The 18,967-nt window shown below is 36.9% G+C and overlaps 1 protein-coding gene across 1 annotated transcript in view; it reads left to right on the forward strand.

The window, feature by feature from the left end:
- Positions 1-769: 769 nt before the first annotated feature.
- Positions 770-18,967, forward strand: part of LOC121317804 (mitogen-activated protein kinase 4-like) — a 36,217-nt gene continuing 18,019 nt past the window's right edge. Inside the window, exons 1-3 of the mRNA XM_041253912.1 lie at positions 770-1,209; positions 5,727-6,837; positions 17,296-17,440. Of these exons, the coding sequence (XP_041109846.1) occupies positions 6,292-6,837; positions 17,296-17,440 (691 nt within the window). The 5' untranslated portion in view covers positions 770-1,209; positions 5,727-6,291. The remainder of the gene's footprint in view (positions 1,210-5,726; positions 6,838-17,295; positions 17,441-18,967) is intronic.

The raw sequence follows: 18,967 nt of genomic DNA on the forward strand, positions 1-18,967 counted from the left end.
GCTTTAATTACATTTTAAGAAATCCAGTCTCCCGTGGTTTGGAGGAGCATGTGAAATATAATTAATTTCTCTCTGGAACCCCTTCTTACCTAGCTCCAGCTCTGTACCAATATCAGACGCAGATTTGAAGAGGGGCTCTTGAGGAGCCTAATTTGGAGGACATGAAAAAAAAAGTGATCAATATGGAAAACCTCAATTAGAGTGCCATGGAAACATAGGAAATGCTTAAAACTGTTTTGATGTTTGTCATTTTACATGGTTTGGTTTTGAGTTCAGTTGCTACACTATTCTATTCATTATTTAAGCATGCGTTTGATACCTCCAACAGTCCAGATATACAATGCTGATAATGCCAAAAGGGAAAGCAAATCTACTGTGTCCTTTGAGATTCCAGACAACATAAATCTGGCGCCTGAAACGCTGCAAACCAGCATTTCTCAACAGCAGAGGTCCAGTACAGTGCTGCTAGCAAAGCCTGTGGTGGGTATGAACTTACATTTAATTATAGCAATACTGTATTTCGGCCTCTGTCGCTAGAGAAAAGCTGGTTTGCAGTGTGCGAGGCGCCAGATTTATATTGTCGGGAATCTCGAGGGACACTGCAGATTTGCATTCCCTTTGGTATGTACATCACCACATTATGCCACAGAATAACGCTTGCAGAAAAAAAAAAAAAAAAAAAAAATTCTGCTGACCGCTACTATACTGACAAGGTGGAAATGGATTTAAAGAGCAAATACATCTATTCTTGGTCCACTTAGTATGCGTGGAGACAAGAACATGTAAAAACAATAATGAATTGTATTCAACGTAGCTTGCACCGTCCAAAAAGATCCATTCACCGATGCTGCTGCGCTTGGCAGGTGGCTGTAGACTGATTGACGGGCTTTACGATGACGTCATTGCTGTGGGGGCTGCGCCACGGTGTAGGAGTTCCAAACAGAAAGGAGAAACCGAACAAGGAGAACCGACAGATACAGTAGGAGCAGGCATTCGCTATCTATGATACCGGCTGCTTTATGATAACCCAGATCATTCCTCAAAAAAAAGGACTAACAGATCGCAAGGACGGATAAAAACAGGTTCACCAGACGTAACTCGAATTAAACAAAGTATCAGTTACTTCTTTTTTTTTTTTTAAACTGCCTTCAAAAATGTAAATACTAGATTTTGTGTGTATTTTTCAGCCAACTGATAAAAGTGAATATGGTAAGTAGTCCCTGTATGTATATGTGTGATGGTGGTTGTACATAGAGGAACAGGCTACAATGCGTGCGAGCATCACCATTTTCAGATTTACTCGTACCAAACTTACCTTATTTGTTTTTGTAATCGTGCTCCCTAAGTTTGTCTTTGAGATTCCGAATGAATAAACAGCGTACATTTTGTTTATTTTCTGTACAGTTCAACAAAGGATTAAGGGCACCCTTACTAAAACTTATTACAGATGTAAATTAACAAATTGTGTTTATATATATATATATATATATATATATATATATATATATATATATATATATATATATATATATATATATATAATTTTTTTATGAATGAATGATGAATGAATGAATTAAACTTTTTTTTTTACTGAGAAAAAGTATTTTTATTAGGCTATTTACACAGTTTGACTTTTGTTATTACTATTTGACTGGTATTATTTATAAAACATGCATGTCTTTTGGGGAGATAGTTGGGGTTATTAGTTCCAGTAAGGTTCATCTTTAGTTAGTGTGCAATACGCGTGAGTGATACTCAGTTGTTCCGGAATATTCAGTTGACGTAGCCTGCATGTCCTGGAAAAAACCTTGACAGGGACGGGGAATGGAACTGCGACCGTAATTTTCAAAGCGTAGCGAAGCGTAGGTACTCACTGTCACTGCACAGCACAACTCGCAACTTCGTGTCTATGGTATAGAAATAACTGCTTACCATACATCAATGAGATAACTGTTGTTAGTTCAACTTGTAAAACTGACAAAATAACTTATAATCGACTGACATGTAACACCTCACTGAAGAAGTTGCTAAATCATTCTATGTGTATGATTTACATCAATGGTTAAACTGAAGGGTAGCTTATGTGGATCACTTGAACATTTTGTAAAAAAAACATAAAGTAAATGCTGGTAATCAAGACCAAGATTAAACTTATCTTCAGAAAATATACATTTAAAGAAACACAATTACAAAAGCAGTGAACATAATGAGCAGAATGTGTTCTGTTATGGGTCCATTTGCATTTTGAATGTGTTTGTAATGTAGTAAAGTGAATCAAAAATTCAACCCTGGTGGAAACCCCCAGCTAGATTAATATAACCTTGGAGAGCAGCATTATTTAGATGCACCACTGTTTAGGCATTACTATCGAAACAAAGTACGTCAATAAAAAAATAAAATTAAAAAAACAACTTAAAGGACACTCATTTTTATATAGCACCTTTCATAGTGGACCACCATCACAAAGCATTTTACAAGATACAAGACTAGGGTGTGTGAACTATGCATCAGCTGCAGAGTCACTTACAACAACATCTCACCTAAAAGATGGAGCACAAAGAGGTTAAGTGGCTTGCTCAGGGTCACACAGTGAGTCAGTGGTTAAGCTATGATTTGAACCAGGGATCTCCTGGCTATAAGGCCAGTTTCTTTAACCACTAGACCACGCAGCCTCTTTGATAGGATAGGATAATTTAGCCCTAGTGTTGTTTCATACTTTTATTCCCAACACTGCATACATTTTCATATAGGCTGTTACCAAGAATTTGCTTGGACCCAAGGGCTTTACATTAGAAAGCTTTTAACCTAAAAAATAGTCACCAGCCATTAAAAAAAGATCTCTTATCGAAGTTTTAAACAGGCAATAACCAAGTAGGGTCAGTCAGTGATCGCTGACAGACTTGTGAAACTTGTATATCTCTAGGAACTGGGGTATAAGCATCGGACAGTAGCTGCTCTAATTCTCTCATGTGCTGTCTATTAAACAAGATAAGGCCTGTAACATCCCCCAAACTACACACCTTCCTTTGGAAAGAAACCTACTGCTGATACACTGGCCATGCATTCAGCTAGAATAAGACAAGAGTTCAACTCCGTTGCACCCTAGTGGTAGATGAAAAATACACTGTGAAGTATGTTGATTATTATTATTATTATTATTATTTATTTGGAAGATGTCTTTATCCAAGGCGACTTACAGGTGTTACAGGGTTACAATGCAAAATTAATATTTAAATACAGTATATTTTCAATAAGTGCAAATACTACAACTAAAATACAATATGAAATAGGACGTAACAAGTTATGATTACAACAAGTTATATCCACATTTACATATTAATAGTGTAATAGTGCAGTAGTGAGGATCCAGTAATGTGGTGCTTATGTCAGGGGAATACAGTGCATACAAGCAGAAGGAAAGTGGAGGTCAGATTTAGAGAGGTTTTAGGTAGCGTGAAGGAGACAAATACATGACAGAGTATCTCCGCATCTGGGAGGGAAAGGTAGGGATAGACTTTGGAGATGTTTCGAAGGTGGTAGGAGAAAGTTTTGAACACGGAGGTGATGTGGGGATCAAAGGAGAGGTTGCTGTCAAGAAGTACACCAAGGCTTCATACTGTGGGGGAAGGCAGCAGCAGACAGTTTCTGAGGTTCAGGGCAGCTATAGTGAGAATATTAAGTTGAGTTTTAGATCCCACTAGAAGGAGTTCAGCTTAAGAAAATTGGCAGACATCCAGGCCTCGATGTCTTGAATGCAAGCCAAGACCCGGACTATGGCAGAGGGGCTTCCAGGGTCGAGTTTTAAGTAGAGCCGGGTGTCGTCAGCATAGCAGTGAAACATGAGGCTGTGTTGGCGGATGAGGTGACCCAAGGGAAACATGTAGATATTGAAGTGAAGGGGCCCAAGAACAGATCCTTGAGGGACACCACAAGTGACTGGGTTTGCAACACCACTGCATCCAGCATAGAAAACAGACTGCATGCATCTGGATAGGTAAGAGGACATCCAGGAGAGACAGGTTCCAGAGATCCCAGCATATTTATGAAGGCGGTCAAGAAGAATGTCATGATCTATGGTGTCAAAAGTGGCTGTTAGGTCAAGGAGGACAAGCACAGAGAGAGCACCAGTATCAGCATTAAGCAGGAGATCTTTCACAGTCCGGAGCAGAGCAGTTTGAGTACTGTGATGCGGCCGGAAGCTAGACTGTAGAGATTCAAGTAGATCAATATTGCTGACAGAACAAGGTTGATGCAACTCCCCAGTGTGCTTCAGTTTTGTTTTTGTGAACAAACATTTTTCCATTTTTGCCATACATTTTCACTGATGATCTTGTTCATTACAATACCACACTTAGAGTTTTCATTTCGGTTCTTTTATAAATTTGTGTTTTTCCGAAATAAGGATTTGAGAAAGCTGACATTGACGCACTGCTTGAATTTCATTATGAACCCATAGATATTTTTTCCTGATGTGCTCCAGCATTCTCTAAAAGAGCTTTATATTCGATTTTTGAATGCCCTCTGCTGGTAATAAATTAACCTCTGGATACCAATGAATGCCTAATGTGCCCTTGATGCTTTGAGAAACGTCTTTATAAATGTGGTCGGGTTGAGAAGCTTCCGGAATATTCTGTCAAGCAGATTATTGATATAAAAATACACTAGGAAGAATTAAACTGACATGAATGGTAGAAAACGTCTTTGCACGTTCTACTCATTTGCACTGTGGAGTGTAATGTAAAGAACGTTACTTCAGACATGTGACTATTGGAGTTATAGCCTGTTAAAATACATACTGTTGCATAATCAGCTATTGCTGTCTTAATTCACTTTACAAGAACAACCTGGAAAAGCTACTATCTAAATGGCTTCATTTTGTATACATTTTGTGTTTATTTTTAGAAACTACTTTTGGCCAGAACTCTATTTTTTTATTTTTTTTTGATATTGCCAGAAAAACATAAATTGATCAGTTCTTTGTACTGTTGCCCAAAAGAAGACTTCTTGAGTTTTGATGTGTTGAGGCAGAGATGCTTAAATCAAATAACAGCACAGATGGGAATCACAGTGTTGGCTTGGTCGCTATCTCAATCTATTTTAAATACTGCTTTTGAACTTGATGATCATAATTATTTTTAATTTTATAACACCAGATGGGAGGTATCTGGAAATCTGGGCCCGACTTACTGTTATTTAATTCATATCAATATCCTTATGGTAGTTAGTTACTTACCATGGTATAATCACTCTCGTTTTGAATAATTTTGTTGTAAGGTGTAAGTAAGTGCCTTTTACTCCCATGGAACAATTTTTTTTTGTGGCAATTTGTGACACATTTCTTTGCGTCCAAAAATTACATAATTTGCAAATATCCTGCCTTTTGAGTAAATATGTCTAGCGTTTTGTAACATGCTTTATATTATAATTAACATGCTTTAATTTTTTTAAGTGTCAGATAAATAAATATATATATATATATATAAGTACAGCCTTTAAACATAACTCATTTTGAAATTATCCATTTAACAAGGTATGTCTTGTTTGGTGCTTATATCCATGTTTAACATGAACCTGACCGCACTTATAATGTCAGCTCTGGAGAACCTGGTGTTCCTATTTAAGCAACAGCTCTGCTTTCCTTGTCTTGTGGCTATGTACAAGGATTACACATTTACTATTCTCATGAAGTTGGTTAATTTTTTGTTTGTTATTGCTTTCTTTTCCAGGAGGTGAGCAGAGGTGGAAGAGGGGCAATGTGTTGGAACAAAGCTGGCAGAACAAACACCAATAAAAATCTCAATGAGCTGTAAAGATCAGAGTTGTTGGCAGGGTACAGCAGGAGACGTGTGTGTGGAAACACTGTGAAACTCTGTCAGAACCTCAGATTTCTTTTAGCAATCGGGCAGATGAGAGCTCTGCAATCCCTTAGGATCCAAAGCTCTATGCCTTTGAAACACAGCATGAGCTCCTGGAAATTTGAGAAGAATATAACTTTAGGGAGATATGGCCAGAACTGCAAACACTGGAATATGATATAATTGAATGAGAATGAGCATTCAACAGTGTTCGTCTAATAGTTCAAGCATTACTTATTCACATTATAAAATAATCTTTTAATTTAAGGTGACATTTCTGCTTAACATTTTTTCATTTTCAAGACATAACCTTTTAGCAATCTTCTATGTATTTATTAATTAATTTATTTATGTATCTATTTATTGAGTTGTAATTATTAATTTAATTAATAAAATAAAATAAGGGCAAAAACAGTATGCTCTTGATCTTCTGAAAATGGCAGCAAAGCCTGACTACATGACAAGCATCCATGGCTTTGATCTGGGCGATCGTTTTGTTGATTTGAAGCCCCTGGGATATGGCGCCAACGGGCTGGTCCTGTCCGCCGTGGACAACCAGAGCCGTCGCAAGGTGGCAGTAAAGAAGATTGTCATCACAGACACCCTGAGTGTAAAGCACACTCTGCGAGAGATTAAGATCATCCGGCGTTTGGAGCACGACAACGTGGTGAAGGTGTTTGAAGTGCTGGGCCCCCAGGGGCATGCCCTCTCCCAGGATTTCTGTGAGCTGACCACCGTCTATATCGTCCAGGAGCACATGGAGACAGACCTGTCCCATCTGCTGGAGCAAGGGCCCCTGTCTGAAGAGCATGCCAAGCTCTTCATGTACCAGCTACTCCGGGGACTCAAGTTCATCCACTCCGCCAATGTACTGCACAGGGACCTCAAGCCAGCCAACATCTTCATCAACACAGAGGACCTGGTGCTTAAGATTGGAGACTTTGGCCTGGCCAGGATTGTGGACCCCCACTACTCACATAAAGTAAGTAGCTGACGCTTCTGAATTTGTAATTAATTTATTCATTATTCTAACACATCAGGAAAGGATTTGTGGCACATCAATATGCATTTCATAAACGATTTAAACCATGTTATGATCTCCACAGTAGGAGCTGCCCCAATACTTGCCCCAATACTAGAGACTAGGTTTCATGAGCAAAAACACAGCGTTATAATTGTGCCATGTTGATTTGGCTCTTTAATTGTTTCTGTTGTTTTCATGTTTACACCCTGGCAAAGTTTTCACTGTTTTGCGTTTTTACTCTTTTCCATTTTTGCCATAGATTTTCATTGGTGATCTTGAATAACACACTTCCACGCTTAGAGTTTTAATTTCGGTTCTTTACAGCCCAACATACAGTAGCTCTGTATCACAGATATTTCAAACATGTCTCTGAAACATGTCTTTGAACGGACCACTATGGGTGTTTGGCTTCCATGATAATGTAAAAACATAAATAACTGTATGCATTGTTGTACAAGTGGAAACATTAGATATTGATTGACATGGCCCATGAAGTCCGACAGCAATCCGAGGAACTAGACCTTGTAAAGCTGCAGTCACCCACGATCATTTTCTGTTTTGCACTAAAATACAATTCCTTGGTGGCTGTTTTCTTACATTTCTCCATGGTTTAATCTTATGCACACTATACTTTAGGTTGCTGTCAATTTTTCTTCTATTTCTTAAAGGTAGTTTTACCTGTAGGGGACAGTATCTTCTCCCACCTTGAAACCTGCTTGCCACTACTTCACTATGTGCCAAATGCATCTTCAAGCTCTGTTATACTTTGAATCACCTTTTCTTGAATAATGTTTTTGTAATACTATTTTCTTAGACAAAGATGTTGATATTAACATATTTAATCTGTTTACACCACCTAAGTGTAAAATGTACACTCTGCAAAATTCACCAGGGGTGAAGTTCTGCCGGTACTTCAGCACTGGGACTGTACTGGGTACTGGGACTTACTTTATTCCATCCACTCTAAAGCCCCGGGCACACCTGGAATGATAACGATAACCATAAATCGTTTATGGAGCGGTCACACCAGAACGAAAAAGGGCTCCGATTGGATGTGCCTCCATGATACATCAACAGTCGCTTGCACAGTTTGCATTCAAAATTTTTTTTTTGGTCGCCTGGGCATTTAACAAAAAAAAAAAATCCCAAATCCCAAAACCGAGGGGTTTCGAGACATTTCTTTCAATACAGCTTACACTGTACATCGTTTGCTGTCGAGATGGTGAATGGAGAAATTTGCCTCTGGTTAACACGAGCTGGAGGGGGACGACGATGTACGGTGTTCAGTTTTTTCGAAATTGAAATATAGTGTAAAGTTATTTATGGGGTTAGTTGATTCATTATTTAAAATTAATCTAAAATAAAGCCATTTAGGTAGCAGCTTTTCCAGGTTGTTCTTGTAAAGCGAATTAAGACGTGTTTGAAAGTGTTTAAATGTGTTTGAAAGCGGAACATACTCCCGTGGGGACTGTAGCACAGTATTATTGATTGTTTTAGCTCTCATACATGGTTAAGTTGTATTGTACAGCTAGAATTCAGAGTTTAGTTGTCTCTCTGGATAATCCCAGTGCTGTCTGTTGATTGCGTAAACCCATCTGTTATTAGAAACATCAATAATAATTATAGTAATGTTAATAATAATGGAACATAGCATTTCCATAGCATTTCCAATTTAGATGTTATGATGACCCTTTGAGTTGTATTTCTGATAACTAGTCCTTAATTAACTCCTGTTTTGTAACATTAACATGTACTTAAAAAAAAAAAATTGTTAATGAAAACCTAAGGACATGATTTTTCACTCAGCACCCGTGCCAGTAGTCGGCACAACTTTCAGAGTGTGGCCTCATTTACATGATTTTGTTGATGGCAAAAAGGAGGGTGTCTGTGTTTCAAACTAATGAGGTAAAAGTCGCACATGCTATGTGACATTGTCACGACAATGGAGAGAGAACTTGGAGTTTGTGGACTGCACGGAAACCCCACCTCTGTTATGAAGCATGGGGTTTATATTAGTGGTTTGTTGGAATCCTATAATTTTAAGAGCAGCAGTAAAATGTACGAAGCTGTTACTGTAGGCCTGTGCCATATTACCCATACAGTGTCACCGGCACTTCATAAAAGCTGGAGGCTATTACAGAGACTTAATTTGTACATAGACTTTGTGAAAAGTTAAACAAGACAACCAGCTAAAACAAGTTTGGAATTAACAACCTTTGGCCACAAGAACATAAAAATGAAAAACACAGAACAAATAAATAAGCATAAGAAGTGCTTTGGCTTTTCTGTTCCGTACCACATCATGGATCGTTATTGCTGTGCTAATTGTTTGACAATGTGGGCAATAATCCTTACACTATCAGTGCACTAGAGCAGACATTTTGAAAAGAGATTTGAAACAGACTTTAAAGTGAACGTATATGAACATGTTACTATTATTATATTACATATTAATAGTTCACCCTGTGTGGACCGGTATGTTTTATGCTGGCTTCTCATGGTATGGTTTGGATGCTTGTCTAAGGTCTTTTAACTCCTACTAAGTGCCTTTGCAACAGAAGAATATCCTTTTTGATATGTCTTGATAACAGAACCACCTAGTTTTTAGATGCTGTAAATGTCCCATTTCCTTCCTCTGGCAGCAACAGCCAGAGCAATAAAAAAAGGCTGCTGTCTGCTTCATATACGAGCCTGCCTTGTGCACATTGTAAATGCTCATCCAGCTGAACCCATTGTTTTTGTTTCAGCCTTAAGGTAATGCATAATGAGTGACTTCCCAGCGTGCATACAGTCTAGTCTCCAGCTGGCTTATCATTGCTGGAGCTGGTGATGGATATTCCATTGTGAAATGCAGACATCTTACCCTTGTCCGTATGAGATCATCTCACACGACCCTTTGATTGTTTACTACGACATTTTCTTCCTGGCCAGTCACCGTATCTTCACTGCAGAGAAATGAAGAGGAAAGAGTTATCTCATCCCCTCAAATGGAGACACAGGTACAATGTGGTTTATTTAGGCAGCCAAGAGCAAGTCAGCACCATCCACACACTAAAATATACACACATACAGTCCTTCCCCCAACCCAGAGCACCACCTCACCCCAAAGTGACATTCACATATTACATAAAACAACACAGGAAGGTTTCCACAGTTATGGCAAAATAACTAATAGGGGCACTTACAATAATCACAACATTTATAACAACAATAACAACATTATTTGCCTTACCCTATTTCCCTCTCCCAGCATCCTCTACTGCTCATTAACATATTTGTGGAGGCCTGCTCCAGGCACGGCACACAATCCGCCAACAGGTGGCAACGGCAAGTCAGTCCAACGGTGCCCATTACAATATATTAGCCTACCTTGAACTTCTCCAGCGTGGGCAGAAGCGGCTCCATTACAGAAATTACAGACTAAAATCCTGGATGTTGATATTATTACTCTGGATTAGTGTACTGTATTTTACACTGTGAAACATACGTTGGTTTAGATATGAAGCAACACCCTGTGGTGTCAAATGTGAATATTGAACACCTAAAATCAACAAGAACGATTAACACTGGGAAATAGGAAATAAAATAGGCTCGTGAAATCAGTAGTTTGTTTTGATGTTGTTATGCATAGGCATTTGTTATGATATACTAGTCTATATGCAGGGCTTCTGATTTTTGGTTTTAACCAATAAGAAACGATACAACACACGATTCAAATAGTTTTGTCATTTTACCTTTTTTTTATAGGTACAATAATTGATTTTTTACAGTAACTCTGTTTTAGAGCATATATACACACACACACACACACACATATATATACATATCTCTATATATATCTCAAAGCAGTTTTAAAGCAGTGTACAAAACTGTACATATATAAATTAGGCACCAGACATTATCAAGTACATGATTTATTAATAAGTCTATTTTTACCCCAACTATTTGACTCTTGCAAGTCGTTCTAGCCCTAGGACAAATTAGGTAACATATTTGGTTTTGAAGTTACCTCAGGTTTAAAAAAAATACCCCACCAGCTGTTTATTCATTTTATCCTACTTCAGAATACATTTTAGATTACAATTACATATTTAGTGTAATTCTATTTAAAAAAATATATTAAAAAAGAAATCTTTCCTTGAGCTAAAAAAATGGATCCATGATGAGGGAACCATGAGGGTGTTTGAAACCGCATTCTAAATATTAGCACTATAAACATATTTCTTTTCAACATGAATATTCATTGGGACTGGCTTTCCTAATTCCTAACTGAGAAAGCAAAGTATAAATAACGGCAACAATTTCATCAGACCCATTGAGCTAAACTGTGTATATATTATAGTGGAAGGGATGATATAACAGATGATTTACTAGGATTTTGTTGACGCTAATCTGCTGTTACTTTGACAATATGATTTGGCTGAGAGGTTTTTTTTTTTTTGTTTGTTTGTTTTTGTGAAAGGCATTTAGGCCTAAATGCTGCTAAATCAAGTGGTGGAAAACAGGAAACATGAGTGTGCTTTTAGGGGAATATCGATTTTCACTCTTACTTTAATTGTTGACCAGTACTGTACTTTTGTTTTACCTGTAGAAACATTAATTGAATTGAAATTAAATGTGTTGTGGTGAAGTCATGGCACATGATCTTGATCAGAATCTAGAATATCATGGTGACCTGCATGTGTGTGAATGCAGGTCTCTGATTTGTTATATTTTATCTGATTTAGTAGAATCTTCTTCCCAGATTATTACATTTTCTTAACAAGTCATTGTACTAAGTACTTCTGATTGATTAAACCAGTGGTTTTCAACCTTTTTTTAAAACTGTAACCCTTCTGTCTGGAGGTTTCAGCTCAAGTATCCCTTAACAATTTTTGCAGTAGTGAATGGTACCACATTTGCAATAAAAGGCAGAATAATCTGATTAACAAATTCTTTTCCCCACCGTTTATTTAATATATAATTTATGTCACAACATCCTGGGACTGGCAAACTGCTGGTTTAGGACAGAATACCAAACAGTAATTCTTAAAACTTTTAATTGGATGCACATAATAAACAAGATAGTATTTGGGAATCTCTTTGGAAACACATGTATTTGCCTTCTATTGGGCAAAATTATTATAAACCAAAATAGTCTGCACTAGTTTATCACCCATTTACTTCACATCTCAGCAGGATTACGTGTGCAATTTATTGTTTGCAATATCAAAAAAATTAACTTCAAGATAAAACAAACAATGATAAGCATAACAATGATCTAAAGGGACAAAAACTTTTAAAGTAAGAAATGTATCCATGTTTTACTTTGGAAACGATACAGGGGATAATCTGGGTGTACTTATCAAACACTGAAAACATTCAAGCAGCTGCTATTGCTGTTACTAAAACGCACCCATGCCTAATATCAGACTGGCGCACGCTCAGTTGAAATCACGCATGCGTACAAGTGAATGATCATTTTGAAACTAGTCAGACTGTAACCTTAGAACTGAAATATGTATGGTCAGCGGTTTAAAGATAATATATAATACAGTTAAAAAAAAATTATGATCCTTAGAAATGAGGACCCCCAGTTGAAAACCACTGGGTTAAGCTTTTGAAGGTTAGATCTTGGAGACCAGGTATGTACTGTATGTTAGATGCATCATGTTTTATTGGAGTATTTATGAAAATACCTTACAAAAAATAGCTTTCCTATTTTTTTTTTATTATATTATGCATATTGCTATTTTATACTAGAATAACAGATTACATTTTTGAATGTTGAGAGGCAACTCTAGCAGAACTGATGTGTGAAATGATGTGGTGATGAGAAGAAACTCAGAATAAGAAATTAGGCAGGAGGGTGACGCACGAGTCAAGGTTTGCACTACAGCAGCAAGTAATGAAACATTCAGGAGGGCTGAGCCGCATGCAAGCCTGCTGTTTCACAGGCTTTGAAATTAAAGGGTACTGGTTGGGGCGGTCGCTTACAGTCCTCTAAGAGCACAATGGGGGTTGTATTATCAATAGATCATTAAGTAAAACACACAAAAAAAAAGAAGAATACCCAACACATGGTCTAATTTAATAGCTCTTTTTTGTGTAGGCGATCAGAAATTTCACTTACTGTAACACTGTTTAATTGGAATTTTGTAAAGCAAAGAAGATGTATGAGACATTATTTTATAGTAAAACAGCGATAAACCTTTGCACGTGATTTTGTTTGACGTTATCTTCTTAAAATTAAGTTTATAAGATGTGACAAACACTGGTTGTATACTGTGTGTACTATAATATATATATATATATATATATATATATATATATATATATATATATATATATATATATATATATATATATATATATTGCTGTGGTATGGTTTGTGTTTGGTCTTTTTACAGGTTAATTCCTGAGGCAATTAAGACCTCGGCCTCCGTGTAATTGTGTTTGAGATATGTCTGCCAACTGTTAGCAAATGTCAGTTATGAACAAAAATGTGTACTTATTGAACCTGCTGCATACATAAAAGGGAGGGATACAAAACTGAGTCTTAATCTTTTCTCCAAATTGTTATCAATTTAGTATTTTCAAAAACAAATCACATCCAATAAAGTTACTGAACCAGAAGTAAATAACATTTAATTTAGAAATTTGTACTGTACTTTTTCATATCAGAATTGTAATTGGTGTTTTTTCCTATCGGACAAAATTGAATACTAGCAATTCGGAGTAAACATTTGAGAATCTGTGTGCAGTAGAAGGAAGGTGTATATGAACTGTCTGGAATCTCTTGTTGAGAGCAGCCCCAAGTATCTTTGCTGGTTGCTAACCGCACACTAGGCCATTCCGTCCTATAAGACACAAAATCTTGGTCAGATCATCTGGTTTTCTCATGTATATTGCAGCATTTTTATTTTTGGTTTATTAACTGTTATTTGAACCACAGTTCTTTTATTGAAGCTCATTTAAATAGTATAGTTATTATTCTTGCATTTAATTAGCTTATGTTGTATTTAGTTTGGTTTTGGGTTTCCTGGTTGCTTAGAAAATTATCGCCATGGAGACAGTAGTATAGGCCACTCAGTTCCAAAGCTCTCTCGACAAAGGAAATGGAAGCAGCAGCAGTTGCAGTCCCTGGTCTCGCTCAGAATTTAAAACCCTTCTTGGCTCCTTCCCACATCCATTGAGTGGTAGGGGATTAGATATGTTGAAGCACAGAGCTTTCTTTCCAAAGTGTTTTCTTAGATGATCTAATCAACTAATTTAGTTTAGCCAAGAGCTGTAAGGTCGTCTTTATCAACCTTTTAAACTCGCAGCAAGACTAAGACCGTCAACAGGGACTGTCAAGCACTGTGTATATATTTATATAGTGTATATATTTTTTTTTGTTCAGTGTGCATAAGAGTAGGGGATTAATTCATGTTTTGTTTTTTCTCTCATTTGTTGTCTTGCTAGTCAGTGGGTTCAAGTTATATGCCTTTGGCACTTCCATGACTTGCAGACATAAAAGGCATTGGGGCATACCTCCATTTTCAGTAGATTCACACTCCCATTGTGCTAGGCAGGTCTGTGTAGTGGTACTTTATTTATAATAAAAAAGCAGAAGAATCGCGGCTGGTTTGTCAGTGCTGCGTGTCCCACCTCGCTTGTGTCGCAGCGGCAATACACAGACCTGCCATTTCAATAGATTGCATTTTCTACCTTATCAGCCTAAGAGCCAGACAGTATTTCAGTTGTTTGTAGTATTCTCTGAAAAGGACCCGAGAGTATGAGCGGAGCGATCCAATTGTATATGGAGCGGGGGGAGCGGAGCGTGGAACGGACATTTCCAGCCCGCTCTTTCACAACACTGAAGAACTGAGCACGGTTTTATTTTTCTTAAATACATGTTTGTCCATAGAGTTTGCACAAAAGTTAGAAAAAAAGGTGATAAATACAGATGTAGTCACTGTACAGTATTTTCCATCATGCCTGTGGTTTCAAATGAAAATTAAGCACGTTTATGTTTGCAGACTGAGAATTGCAATTTTTTTAAAGTTATTTTTTCCTTTTATATTCAGTGAGATTAATGCTGCACTTTATAATTTATTATGGATGGAAATATGTATATTCTCCCAGTTGTAAAGCTGCATTTGTGCCAGATAAAAATGTAAGCAACATCAACTGTGTGTCCATTTGTCTGCGGTTAATATATATCATATATTGTTCTTACACAGTTTTACAGTTATTCCCCAATACAACACTGTGAACGTGGTTTATAATTCCTGCACTCTTAAGATCCCTAGAGATATTCGGATACAAACAAGCCCAGTATAAAGCTAATTTGATATGAATCATATGCAGAGTTTGAAATAGGTGAGTACACTGTACATGACATTGCAGGAACCTGTTAAAATTGTTAATTGCAAGATGATATTAACTAACTTTTACTTTATTCTCAATGTACACATTTTTTTCAGTACTTGTCTGAGCACTTTATGTTGGCTTTTTTCTTTGCTGATCATACCTGGTGATTTATAATTTTTTTTAATAAAAAATAAGGACGATTAAATAGTAGTCCTTTCTGAATGTACATTACAGCTTTTCATCTGTAATCGACAACACGGTGGGGGAAAAACGGCTAGTTTATCATTTTAATACAATACTTATTTTGTCTGGAGCAGGGAAGCGGAATGAAAGAAAGAGCAGAGCCATTTCAATTGGATGGTGAAATTTTCCACACCCCTTCACTGGCTTCTTTACTGTCACTAACCAGTCCGTTGCTTCCCTTATTCAGCGATATGCTTTCAGCCAATAACATGCTTTGACCCAGAACACGCTGAGATATATTTTTAACTTAGTGCAGTACCAGATATCATGTTTTAAAATGAAAATACATGTTTGCTCAATCATGTGTTTCTTTCAAAACTGTACATGCGAGATCTATAGAATGAATGGATGTGCGGCTGAGAAAATGTATGACATTATTTTGTTAGCTCCGTTCACTTTAATGTTGCGTGGTCAGACTGCTAGGTTTCATGATTGGTGGTACATTGTAATAAACACAGTCTATGTGCTCCAGTTCATAAGTCAGCTATTGCAAAGCTGACAGACTTTCTTAATGTCATTCGTTCAGTAATTAAGCAGTAAAATAAGACTGCTCTCAGAAGAGTTATAAAACTCAACTCAATATTTCGTGCAGCAATTAAAAACAGCTCCCTTCCAACATTGCTCCGCATTTCTTCAGCAGTCACATTCAGTCGACTGCTTACTGTTGATTATTTAGAACAGGCTGTAATTTTGCCATGTTTTAATTACAAGCCTGAGACAGGTTTAGCCCTGGCTGTGATATTTATGATCAGCTGTCTACCAAATGCATCTGCAGATCAGCAATATTTGTTTTAGATTTATTTTAAAAACCTCACTGATCATCCATTCAGGCTCCCAGTAGAGCTGTCATTATCCTACGGTAGATGCCCTCTAAAGCTAATGCTTTTCTAAAGAAAATTCCACAGAAAGAGCCCCAAAAGAAGGAAGATTGAGTGCTAAAGCATGTCAAAGTTTACATCTAGTGATATTTTTTGCTTTCGTGTTAACCAAAAACAAATAACAATAGAAGAATTTGCTAGTCAGTGTTATCTGACATGGTTAAATCCATAAGTTATCAAGCAATATGAGTGGCATTAAATCAACTCTACAAATGCTGAAAATTTGTGTCATGCCCCCGGTTGACCAAACAAGGCTGTACTTAGATGGCTCAGGTTTACATTTTAAAGCTTCTTTTCATAACAGTAAGAATACATTAGCCTACATATTAAAGATTGTAAACCGTCTTCTCCAGTTTTACCTCAGGGAGGAATATCTGTAAGTCTAAACTTTACATGATTTCTATAAATGAGCTAAAACAAAAATACACTTCGATACCTGTGCATGATATTTTTATCAACATGTATCTCTATACAAAAGCCTATTTAGTACGTACAGTAGTATTAGCAATTGAACCTTTTATTCTGTTTGGAAAATCTGGTGCATGAGGGGATGTAACTGTTTGCATACCACATACATTTCTTCCCCCAGGGAAGTGTTGTTCAGTTCTCTCTTGAAAAATAATCAAATGGCTTTTCCTGCTTACCTCCAAAATCAATTTGGGAGCTGTTTTCCTTTTTGCATACATGTGAATACATTGAAAGGATAGCTTTATTATTATATTTTGTTGCTGAAAGTCGCTACTGCAGTCTTCCATAAATGAGATGCAAATGTGTTTTCCTATGGCAAAAGTAGTGGTAGCTGAAGTCACCCCAATCCATATAACCTCCCCCTGAATCATTTTAATTAAAGGCTGTTGGGTATAATGAGTTGTAAGAAATGCTTTAGTACATTTGGAAATGCACAGATGGTATAAAATAATGCCAGCTGAAGGTAACATACAGTTTTCTTCTTGTCTTCCAGGGCTATCTGTCTGAAGGTCTTGTGACTAAATGGTACCGATCTCCACGACTTCTCCTTTCACCCAACAACTACACCAAAGCCATTGACATGTGGGCAACTAGTTGTATCTTGGCAGAGATGTTAACAGGGAGGATGCTGTTTGCTGGTAAGCTGGTTTGTGTTTATAGTTGTTTTGACTCCACTACCAGTTATGATTTAACTTGCTAAGGACATTCTTTAGCACAAGATATATAATATTGTGTATATATAATGGTGCTTGTCAGTCTGTCTGCCCTGTTGCCATACATTTTAATATAAAATGTGAAGAACTGCAATGCACTTATTCTTTAGCAAGATTTTTGAACTTGCATACAGTCATTTTGATAATGTTAGGTCTATTTTGGAATTGCTATCCCTCCCTGTGCCTGCTTCAGCAGTGTCTCACAGACAAACTGAAACCACAGATGTCCTTTGGAGGGCTTGGTTCATAACTGAAAAGGTTGTACACCTCCCAAAATACATATGGAAACTTGAACTCCATAATGATTAGGGACATAGGCAGTTTAAAAGGCACATTAAAAGGATGAAATTGCTTTAAAAACACCAGCAAATACACGTTTAACACGTGACGTCTTTAAAAAACAAAGATGAATATGTAACAGTGGACATCAACAGAAAGAAGTTCAAAACAGTCCATAACCATTTAAATATGTTTGTTTGGTGGGAAATTATGGATTAGGATCTGTATTACTGTAGATGCATTAGAAGAGAGAGCAGGAGGTTATTAAGAAGTGCCCTTCACTGAAAATTGCATTTTCCTCTGTGAAAAACAGAAATTTCACACCTAATGTATTTACACCAAATGTACCATGATTGTAAATACAATATCTTACATGCATTAATGTGGAAGATGGCTTCGACTATCTGTCATGGTCAGACCTGTGGGATATGGCAAGCCGCATTAACACAAGCACTATTAGAAACAACAAGTTCACAGGATCTTTCTCGAAGCAACATCCATGACGCTTTTATACCCAGCTATCGTACAAAGCTGATTATGCGACAGCTAACCTTGTATAGACATGCCTTCTGAAGATGATATTTTAAAGAGCACATAACACATCCTCATTTTCTTTGTCTTATAATTATTAATGGAGCAGTTCGGTAAATTCTAGAGAAATATGGTTTGAAAAAAAGAGTTTAATTCCTTAGTTCTCTGCAGTATACCCAGCACAAGAATGGTAAATAAAAAAATTAAAAATGCAGTGTAAAAAACAAAACATGTAAATGCTAATCATAAGCATGAAGAGTTGAAAATGACAATGTCATTTACCTTAGTATTAAATACACAGTAACAATTACAGCGACATGTTATTTTAACTGAAGCCTATAAGGAGATCATATTTTATTTTTGTAAATCATTTTCTGGTTTTTAAATACTAATTGGAGTCACTGTGATCAGATGACTCTTATGATTTATAAATATTAAACACGACAGGAAACTGCAGGGGTGTAACTAAACTCTGATCTTTAATTATGCATGTACATTTTGTCTTCTGATATATCTAGGTCAGTTTTTAAACACATTATGTTGCAGAACCAGGATGACATGGTGTCATGAACAGTATTACTAAAATTAGAGGTGCAGTCAGAAGACTTCTAAAAACTGTTGTTACACAACAGATCTGTCCAT

Source organism: Polyodon spathula, chromosome 1 (assembly GCF_017654505.1).
Source record: "Polyodon spathula isolate WHYD16114869_AA chromosome 1, ASM1765450v1, whole genome shotgun sequence".
In the NCBI taxonomy this organism is placed as follows: Eukaryota; Metazoa; Chordata; class Actinopteri; order Acipenseriformes; family Polyodontidae; genus Polyodon; species Polyodon spathula.